The 11,259-nt window shown below is 46.5% G+C and overlaps 1 protein-coding gene across 1 annotated transcript in view; it reads left to right on the top strand.

Annotated features, from left to right (window-relative positions):
- Positions 1 to 4,601: 4,601 nt before the first annotated feature.
- The window catches only part of cacng2b (calcium channel, voltage-dependent, gamma subunit 2b), a gene marked incomplete at its 3' end in the record, with an annotated part of 106,066 nt that continues 99,408 nt past the window's right edge, over positions 4,602 to 11,259 (top strand). Inside the window, exon 1 of the mRNA XM_080721516.1 lies at positions 4,602 to 4,818. Coding sequence (XP_080577642.1) covers positions 4,608 to 4,818 — 211 coding nt within the window. The 5' untranslated portion in view covers positions 4,602 to 4,607. The remainder of the gene's footprint in view (positions 4,819 to 11,259) is intronic.

Raw genomic sequence — 11,259 nt, 5'->3', positions numbered from 1 at the left:
GGCATTCTGACATCACTTCTGCTGACTCAAAGACATACAGGCAAACAGATGGTCAAAACGGGTCCTACAGAGATCTCCATATATGGGCATATTTACATTGTTCCCGAGTTGGCTAGGGCGCCGACTAGACGCTCGGCCGCGCATCTCCATATATGGGCATAACGGGTCCTACAGAGATCTCCATATATGGGCATATTTACATTGTTCCCGAGTTGGCTAGGGCGCCGACTAGACGCTCGGCCGCACATCTCCATATATGGGCATAAATGGATGTATCGGCGCAAGCGCTGACTCATTGTGACATAAAATGGACGCAATCTCCGTATTTGGGCATAAAGGGGACACAGATACAGAGATCTCCATATATGGGCATATGGGCATTCTGACATCACTTCTGCCGACTCATTCTGACATCACTCCTGTACTTTGCACGTGTTGAATCTTTATATATGGAGATAACCGACGCATCTCACAAGCCATGGGCATAAATGGACACACGCAAACAGATGGTCACAACAGATCCTATGACAACAGGTATAATGGGGTTTGCATTAAAGGGCGGGGCATTCATCCCCTATTTACATTGTTCCCGAGTTGGCCAGGGCGCCGACTAGACGCTCGGCCGCCCTTCGGGCGGCCGAGCTTCTAGTTATTACAATGGCAAAAATAGCTACAAATGCACCCATCTGTCCACTTAAATGGTCAGATGGGTGGGCTGTGAATGCTTTCGGGATTTTCAAGTGGGCCCTGATCCAGAAAATGTTGGAAACCACTGATCTTATCTAATCATAATCTGTCCACAAACTGACCATGAAAACCCAGGCATTTTTCCCCCATGCTGAAACTCACATACTTGGGCTGTCCCTAATGTTCATAGCTCTACTCATACCTTTGGTCTACCAATCTGAATGTGTATCATCCCACATAGGCTCTTAAACGTCCCCTCTACGTCACATTAAAGTACTGTGTAAATCAACAGGTGGCGAGCCCCGCTGTCGAGGGTTTGCTCGAGAGGCCTGTTCATGGCCATTATCACTGCAGGAGGAGAGAGAGAGGGGGGAGGGAGGGAGGGAGGAAGAGATGGATGGATGGATGGATGGATCGAGAGAGAGAGAGAGAGAGAGAGAGAGAGAGAGAGAGAGAGAGAGAGAGAGAGAGAGAGATGTTGCACATGCGCGTGTCCGTGCATTGCATTTCCTAAAAGTAGCATCCATCCTCCTGTTAGTAAGGCTTATCGCAAGGGGGAGACAATAACTCCCGCATGAATCCAATGTAGGCTACAGTGAGTGGCTGTGTGGCAGCTGTCCATTTCAGCACCATAAATGAAGGACAGAGGAACTGTCCATTTCAGCACCATGCATGAAGGACAGAGGAACTGTCCATTTCAGCACCAATGACAGAGGAACTGTCCATTTCAGCACCAATGACAGAGGAACTGTCCATTTCAGCACCACGTATTGAAGGACAGAGGAACTGTCCATTTCAGCACCATGTATTGAAGGACAGAGGAACTGTCCATTTCAGCACCATGCATGAAGGACAGAGGAACTGTCCATTTCAGCACCATTAATGACAGAGGAACTGTCCATTTCAGCGCCACCATGTATTGAAGGATCGAACTGTCCATTTCAGCAGGACAGAGGAGTTGTCCATTTCAGCACCATGCATGAAGGACAGAGGAACTGTCCATTTCAGCACCATGCATGAAGGACAGAGGAGCTGTCCATTTCAGCACCATGCATGAAGGACAGAGGAGCTGTCCATTTCAGCACCATGCATGAAGGACAGAGGAGCTGTCCATTTCAAGACCATGCATGAAGGACAGAGGGACAGAGGAACTGTCCATTTCAGCACCATGCATGAAGGACAGAGGGACAGAGGGACAGAGGGACAGAGGAGCTGTCCATTTCAAGACCATGCATGAAGGACAGGACAGAGGCAGCAACGGGGCGGGAAACGTGGAGCGGCAGAGAACTGGCCCCAAAGTGACGACAGCAATGTCACCTCGGCATGTAAGGAGTTCAGTCAGTGCCTAGTGTGTGATGCGCTGCTCTCCAAAACGAAAAAAGCATGTGAACCAGCTTACACGTGGGAGGAACGTGCATGCATGCACGCACGCGTGCAGGCGGGGGAACACACGCTCGCGCGCACGCACGCACGCACGCACACACACACACACACACACACACACACACAGAGTGCACTTTTCCTCATGACCTTATATTTTATGCTCATAATAGGCTACCCTATTTTCCCATTTTGTCACTCATATATAGTCATATAGGCTATCTGCTGAAAGAGACAGTTCCCCAGCACAGACGATGAAAACAACCAAGATGTTAAGGTTTGAGGTGAGAAGAGAATAAGCGACAGTGCTATCAATCACCCTGCAAAATTTGCTCTAAACCCCACATTCTGCGCCCCAAAACTGTCTTTGGACTCGGCCCCCGCAAAGCAATTTAAGAGCAACCCGTGTCCGCTTGTTTTAGCGTAAAGTGCTGCTCGCTCGCTCGCTCGCTCGCTCTCTCGCTCTCGCTCTCTCTCTCTCTCTCTCTCTCTCTCTCTGTGTGGTTGTGTCGATTTTTTTTATTCCCTGCTTCTAACCATCATCCACCCCCTCCTCCTCCTCCTCCTCTCCTCTCTCAACCACTTCTATCTCAGCCCTGCGAGGAAAACGAGAGACCAAGGATTGGTGTTATCCGACTAGTAGGCTATTATATATTTTTTTAAAGATTTATCTCATGCTTTTGCACAAAATGTTCCCTCGCAGTGCCTTTGCCTTGTGAAACACCAATTGATTTAGAATTAATTTTAGTAGATGGCAGAGGCTATGTGTGCGGATGAACAGCATTGTTTTCGCGTCTGGTAGTGATATAACCGTCGAAGATCGTTTGGATACGGGAACAGCAGCAGCAGCAGCGGCAGCGGCAGCAGCGCCGGGCCGGGGGAGCTTCGACAGCAGCGGCCCAGGCTCCGCATCTCCTCGTCCCTCTGGCCGGCTCCATGACAAGTGATGCTCGCTCTCTCCGCCTGGATGCGCCCCTCTCTCCGCGGATTGGCGTCAGCGGCAGCTCTCTGTGTTGTAGCAGATTTTCATTTTCGCTGGAAAGCGGTCTAGGGACTACATATGGAAACTGGAGACCAGAATTTTAGGAAAAAGGAAAACTAGCCGGGCTGTCGTTTGACTTCGGTTTCCCCCCTTTCCCCCCCCACACACACACACACACACACACACACCTTTGGCTTGATCGTTTTCTTTAGGAGGGGGTTGATCGTCCTTGGTTGTTGTTTTTTTGTTTTTAGATTTTTTTCTTTCTTCTTCTTCTTCTTCCTCTTTCTCTATAGGAATGGTTTTCTTGGCAGTTATGGTGTCTCCTGATTATTTGCTTACAGTCCGTGTTGATTTTGGGTAAACGTTCAAACCTATATTGATTTGAATTCGTTTCGATCATTTTCTTCACCATATTCCTTTCTATTATTTAGCTTCCGTTCATATCTGTCTCCCTAAACCCTCTTCCGACCGAATACATCCGACAGCTTAATTATTCAGAGAGATAGTATGTGCGGTAAAGAGAAAAGACTTGTTTGAAATAGATCAGTTGAGTTTTCCAAAAGGATCACAATAACGACCTGATTTAAGTGTGATATACCGTATAGTTTTTAGCCAGTCTGACGTTTAAAGAACCAGGCCGTCAAGATTGTTAGTCGTCACCCCGAACCCTTATTTCCACATCCCAATTCAATCTGAATGCACAGAGCGTGAATGCATGCTTGAGAGTGCGTGTGTGATTGGCTCTTGTCTTTGAAGTGCGTGCATGTGTGTCCTCATGCGTGCACACGTGTAGTGAAAGTTTGCGAGTGAGCCAGTGCTTGTGCGCGTGCGTGTGCGTCCGCGTGTGCGTGCGTTCGCGTGTGCGTGCATTCGTGTGTGTGCGTGTGTGTGTATTGTATAAGAATGACGGTGTAGTTTGTACACTGTAAGCCTGGAACACACAGTTCACTTACTTTAATGACATTGCTAAGGCCAAACACAGGCCTGACATTGTTTTTTACAACAGCCAAGCAGCTCCTCACTTCAGTCTGTTTGAGGGTTGAAACCTCCAGTTGTTCTGAGTGGAGCAAAGTAGGCCTATATACATGCAGGTTCAACTCTTGTGGGAGCAACCAGAAGCTTGTATTTTTTAGGTCAATATTATTGAGAGCAGGGCCTTCTGTTCCACTTGAAGACCAGAGTCTAAGAGAACCACAGTGACTGAGGATCCTGTCAGTGTCTCCTCTTCTTATCCCAAACCCTCCTGCCCCCTCCAACCACACACAAAGACCACTCATTCACCCCTCGACACCCTTGAGCATTCAACCCCCACCTCTCTTCTCATTTTTTTTCATCTGGCCTGTTGCCCCCCCACCCAAAACCAACCATACGATTTCCCCCGAGCTCCCCCGGCTCCCCCAGCCCCCCGGCGGCCGCCGCCCGCCCCCGCCACAGCCGTCCAGCCGACGCGGTGAACCCCCCATTTTCCGAGCTGGCGTGGCGACGCAAACTCACAAATATTTACTTCCTGTACATCAAGAGGAAAGGGGGCCCCCCTTTCGTGGAATGCGGCAACATGGGCGTGTTTGACCGCGGAGTTCAGATGCTGCTGACCACGGTGGGGGCCTTCGCCGCCTTCAGCCTCATGACCATCGCCGTGGGCACGGACTACTGGCTGTACTCGCGCGGCGTCTGCAAAGTCAAGAGCACCAACGAGAACGAGACCAGCAAGAAGAACGAGGAGGTGATGACGCACTCTGGCCTCTGGAGGACCTGCTGCCTGGAGGGTGAGCCACTGAGACGCGCACGCGCACGCACACACACACACACACACCACACACACACGCACACACACACACGCACATGCACACGCACACACACGTGTGCATGTGTACATCATTCACACACACAGGCATTCACTTCCTCTCACTTACACCAGTGGTTCTCAACCTTCTCAGGCCGTGACCCCCAAAATAATCATATTTTAACTGGGGGCCGCTTCACCCTACGAGCACTAAGAGTTGAGGCATTATACATTTTGTATAGTACGGTTTTGTTGTGAAAATAGCAGATCTACATGCTCACAACGCCTCAAGGCGTTGTGAGCAGGTTGAGAACCACTGCACTGACCCGCACAATGGTCTGTCTGTCTCTCACCTTTCTCATGCCCGCCCCCCCACACACACACACACACACACACACGCATGCACATGTGTGTGCGCGCACACACACACACACACAGACCAGCATATGATTGATTGGATGATTGTATACACAGAAAGTATGAAAAAGTATGAAAGAAAGTATGATCTTTCTGGTCTGACAAACCACAATGCTGTGAAACCAAAATGATTGGTGTGTATTGTGTACGTGTGCACATGCACTTCTTTGTCCTTTTCTGTGACATCACATCCTGGTTCATGGAACCGTCACAGAGAAACAGGATGAAGACAGGGTTGATAGCAGGGCCCCATCCCACATTAGCCTGGGCCCAGCCTATATACTAATGCAGCTAACTAGTAACTGCAGTACCCTCCTTGTTTTAACCATAGGTTTTAACATGTGTGGGGATGATGTCTAGCTCCAGCTAGGCTATAGTCCCACATAACACAATGCTCAAAGTGCGGGGTTCCAACGGGTCCACAACTAGTTACAGGAACCAAATGGACCCTTATATACAGGTATGTAACCCTGAGAGAGTACACATGGAATCAAATGGACCCTTACAGGTCTGTAATCCTGAGAGTGTACAAATGGAACCAAATGTGTACACACTCAGGGTTAAGGGGACCCTTGAAATTGAAGAAAGTTTGGGAACCACTCAAACTCTCTCACTCAAAGAGGATGATGCAACCCACAGTTCCTTTCTAAAACATGTGGTGGTTCCACCACCGTGCAAGTGCATCATCTTTCATATCAGTTCAAGAGATCGGTCCAGGAGGACATTTTCTTTACAGTACAAACACACAAGGTAACATCTCGTCGTTGTCGGGTGGAAACCTTGTTTGTCCAAAACTCTTTGTTTTGCATTTATCATTTTAAAAATGATTTAAACTAGTGAAAACAGCCGATCTACAAGCACACAACGCCTCGCACCGCATGCTTGTAGATCTGCTGTTTTCACTACCTTTGTGCGACGGCCTTGTATGATGAAGCAGGGCTTTACTTTGCGAAAAACATACAAATTTGAAACTTGGAGATACAAGGTTTCTGCCCGACAGTGACGATCTGTTGGTGGGGTTTGGGGAGAAAAACGTATAATCCTGCTCCTATAGTTCTAGTAGATAAAGCACCAAATGTCAAGTTGGTTCCTGTCTTGTCAGATGCACGCCATGGTTGGTGAGCAGATTGACCTTTTCATTTTCTCAGCAGAGAGCGGGTTGGATCAGCTACTGTAGCTGAGTGCCAAGCCACATCCAACCCATAAAAACAGCCAATTGGGGTATTTATAGGAGTACAGCTATCAGGCTAACCTTGCTACTGTAATTGAATGTACGTGGATCAAACATTGCAAAGTTACAGTAGTAGTAGCCGTATCAGTTCACTGTTCAAGTCCAACATGTTCTAAGTTGTTAAAATAGGGCTTAGGTGCTTAACCAACAATTACATAAATTATTTAGAATTAGGAGTGCAGGATAAGAGAGTGTAACATACTGTAGCGTCTGTCACAAGAGAGAGAGAGAGAGAGAGAGAGAGAGAGAGAGAGAGAGAGAGAGAGAGAGAGAGAGAGAGGAGGGCTGTGTGGAAAGTATCTAGTTGAAACACATTTTGTACACATGCATGTTTCTCACACGCACAAACACTACATGTCGCACACACATCCTCATTTGCATTCCTATGATGTAGCTAAGATGTGAGCTGCTCTCATCGTCAATAGCACACTGCCTAGCCGCTCGAGCTCATGCTGATGACGTAATAGCATTGTTTCTCAACGTCTGGTCCGGGGCCCCACCACGGGTTCAAATGGAGGGGCGCTGATGGACAAGGTGTGTACCGTCATATAAGCTTGGATGCCTGTACTGTGCGTCCCGGGTTCGATTCCCGAGCCTAGCGGTGGTTCTGCAGGATCACTTCCCGACTCTCTCCCCTGGCTTCCCGTCTCTATCTCCACTGTCCTTTATTGAAATTAAGGGGAACAGCCCCCCAAAAAACTAATCTTTAAGAAAGATTCTCTAACTCTGAGAGGGTACAAATGAAACCATTTTCTCCCCAATCTTTTTGAACCCCAATCTACACTGTAAAACAATCAGTGTTCATTTAACTGTAGGAGTGTACTGATTTCTGTACACTTTCAGACCCGTTACAGACCCGTAAGGGTTCATTAAGACCCCCTGGTGGTCCCCATGCTGGACATTGATAACCAGTGACATACAGCAAGTACAGTTATTATGATTGTTGGTCGTTGTCTGAGAAAGAGAGAGAGACAGAGTCTAACATTGACCCAGTTGCCAGAGGTCACAGTTTGAGACCTCTTACACTAGCCATGTGTTCTGTCTTCTCTCTGTCTGTTACTCTGGCAAACCAAATCGTAATAACAAAATGGAATTTGTATACAGCTCGATTCATATGGGGTATCCCAAGGCAATTTGACATAAACAAGAATACAAAATGTTTCAGCAAAAATATCAGCTCTACAAGGTCACAACGGCGTGTCACCTTGCAACACGTTGTGAGCTTGTAGATTGGCTTCTGGTGTAGAAGGAAAAACAGGGAGGGCCAAGAACAGATCCCTCTGGGACCCCAGTCAACAATGTAAGGGGATGTAACAGCTCTGTTTCAAGGTGCTTTTTAAAAGCATTCACCAAAATGTCCACATCATTCCTGACTTGGGTTTGTGCGTGAACTCAGAGAAGTTAAGACACATACAGCAGGGGTTTTCAAAGTGGGTGACGGGGCGCCCTGGGGTGCCGCGACGGCAGTTCAGGGGTGCCGCGAGATCATTTGATAATATTTGGAATTTATTTGGAGACTTGAAAAAATATTCAGTCTCATTTTAAACTTGAAGTACAAAGTTATTTTCAGTCAGTTCTAACCAAATTGGCTATTATCTCAACGTTTTCCTCGCAACATAATCACTAAAATATCGTCACTGTCGGGCAGAAACCTCGTATCTCCAAGTTTCAAATGTGTGCGTCTTTTGGTAAAGCAAAGCCCTGCTTCATCATACAAGACTGTCGCACAAAACTAGTGAAAACAGCCGATCTACAAGCACACAACGCCTCGCATCGCGAGGCGTTGTGTGCTTGTAGATCTGCTGTTTTCACTAGTGTACAATTTAATTGTACAATTTATTGTACAATTTATAGATGATAAATACAAAACGAACGGTTTTGGACATACAAGGTTTCCACCCGACAACGACGATATGCTATAAATATAAGGTGCTGGGAGTGAAAATTATAATGTAGGGGTGCCTCGGATTAAAAAAAATATTTTTGGGGTGCCCTGAGGCAAAAAAGTTTGGGAACCCCTGACATACAGTATGAAGGGGCCAGGTTATGCCTGATCAGATTTATACTTTGTCAAATACCCATGTTGCAACCAGCAACTACAGGTACAATCGACTTTACAGAAGAACAAGTACAAAGTCGCTTGGCAACACAGCACTTTGTTGACTGAAGGAGGATATGTGCCCAGTATGCCACCTTCCAGTTGGACCACAAATGCAAAAGTTAGTTTGGAATGTAATATTAGAGAATTAATGCTCTGTAAATAATGCTCTGTTTGCCTGCCCAGATAGTAAATGATTTGATAACTAACTACATATTCAGATTGTTTGTTGAAGAGAGCAGTTTATGTTGGCAAACTAAATTCTTTGGTTGTTTGGGGTTTTTCTTTTGTCACAATTGACTAGAAAATAAGTCTAGGCTTTCATTTGCGCCTGGCCTTCATCGTGTGATAACTGTTTGCAAAGTTTTGTTTTGAAAATGTTTTGTAATCGGGGTAAGTTTGAAATAATAGCGCTATTGATTCGAAATGATATTGCCCAGCCATATAATGAGTTAAAAAGGTCTAGTCATCGAGCATTGACATATTCTTTTGGGATGCAGACAGTTCCTCTATATTTCTCAGACGTTCAGACAGTCTTAAAAGCTTGCAGCATAAAGATTATGAATGTTCAACAGAGGCATAATGTTTCAAGTAGGCACCAGTGGTTCTCAAACGTTTTCATTTCACAGACCCCCATAACTTCGAGAGAGTTGCCAGAACCCGATCCAGAGGCCACATCGCCCCAGTCCTCCATGACCTTCACTGGCTCCCAGTAAAACAAAGAATAGATTTTCTTCTTTATTTTAGACCACGTGCAAGGCCCTCAACAACCAGGCTCCCCCGCTCTATTATTACTGTAAAAATGAGAGTGTTACATTTGTAAGCTCTCAGAGTTACAGACTTTTAAATGTCCATTTGGATCCCCCTGAATGAACCCTGGGGGTCCCTGGACCCCACATTGAGAACTGCACTAGCAGATCCAACTCAGACTGTACCTGACACCATGCAGGCAATCTTTCTCCCAAACCTACTGTGGTTACAGGAAGTTGTACTGTATGTAAATGTTGTTACTGTATGACATGTCTTTGATTAATATTATAAGGAAAGCAGGATATTATAGAAACATATTTTCCCTTTCATGCCCCGCATAAAACACAGAATAAAACACAGAATGTGAGGAGTAAGTTCTCACTCTTTACCAGGTGTCACATTCTGTTACTGTAACCCTAATTGGCAGCCACACATTTAATACATCCAGTGGTTTGATAGTGTGCTGTGAGTGGAATCTGGGATGTATTTTATTACAACACCAACGCGGCTGGTATTGTTTTCATCTCATGAGTGAGTGAGTGTGTACGTGTGTGCGTTCGTGCGTGTGTGTGGGTGTGTGTGTGTGTGTGTGTGTGTGTGTGTGTGTGTGTGTGTGTGTGTGTGTGTGTGTGTGTGTGTGTGTGTGTGTGTGCGTGTGCGTGTGTGCGTGCGTGCGTGCATGTGTGCATCATAATGGCAAAATGTAGTGCTGGAGACAGCTAAAGTAACAGGAACTAATGTACCACAAGAAGCGTTGTCTGTCTGTCTGTCTGTCTGTCTGTCTGTCTGTCTGTCTGTCTGTCTGTCTGTCTGTCTGTCTGTCTGTCTGTCTGTCTGTCTGTCTGTCTGTCTGTCTGTCTGTCTGTCTGCTGATTGATTTTGGCAATCCGATAGTGTCCCAACAAGATGCAGTCATACTGTGTGGTCCAAGCAAAGAGCACCAAAAGTAGGGGGGGTAGGAACTGGGGAGTAGGAAAGGGGTCATTGTGCCACCATTACATGTCTGGCCCACATTTTTGTGGCAGATCACTGTATCCCACTTATCCCAGCAAATCATTACTGTCCACTGATCCAGCGGCACAATCTAGAGCAACCTTCATTATGACAATTAGCGTGATACAAGGACCCCCCCAGGGGTTCATTAAAGGGGGTCTCCTGCAGAAATCTGTGAATATATAACATCTAAATCAGTTTAACCACTTTGACCTCTATATACATCGGCTATTTGAAAATAATAGGCGTACAGAGTGGCGTGCCCATGTCTATTATGTGTCTATGTGTCCCTGAGCAAGACACCCAATCATAGCCATCTGAGCAGTCATCAGCTGGGTTAAGCAAAAACTGATTTGCCCAGTGGGAATAATAATAATAACTAGTAAGACGCCTCAGGGCAACATGCGACCGGCGAGGTCGCGCCAATTCTTGGCTGTCTGGCCAGAGATGTATATCAGACCAGTTACCCATATATGGAGACCCCTGGTAACCATATATGGAGATCCATGTACTGTATGGAGATATGCTGTGAGAGCCCAAACATGCTTACTCAGTTACAGTAGACTGTAGGCTGTAGGCTATTTGTTATGTGAAAGTCCTATGACGTCTATGACATCTGACATCATACCCTTTCATGCCCATACATGGAGATCCCTGTCTGTAGAACCAGCCACACAGATATGGGCTATCTTGGCCATCTGTCTTGGCCTATATGGATTCTGTTAGTGTGGTATGTGGCCGATGTGGCCTCCATATATGGGCATTCCCATATGAAGTCCTGTTAGATATGGGCTTAATATTTATGACATCAGGGAACTCCATATATGGGTATAAAAGGGATTCTGTTAGTGTGACATCACAGTGAAGCCAGAGCATGATGTCAGAGCGGCAAACCCATTCTGTTAGAGTGTTCCCCTGACATCACAGTGACATCA

Source organism: Nannobrachium achirus (genome assembly GCF_963921795.1).
Source record: "Nannobrachium achirus genome assembly, chromosome: 3".
Classification (NCBI taxonomy): Eukaryota; Metazoa; Chordata; class Actinopteri; order Myctophiformes; family Myctophidae; genus Nannobrachium; species Nannobrachium achirus.
The sequence above is the reverse complement of the archived record's forward strand: the minus strand, read 5'-3'. Positions and strand labels throughout refer to the sequence as shown.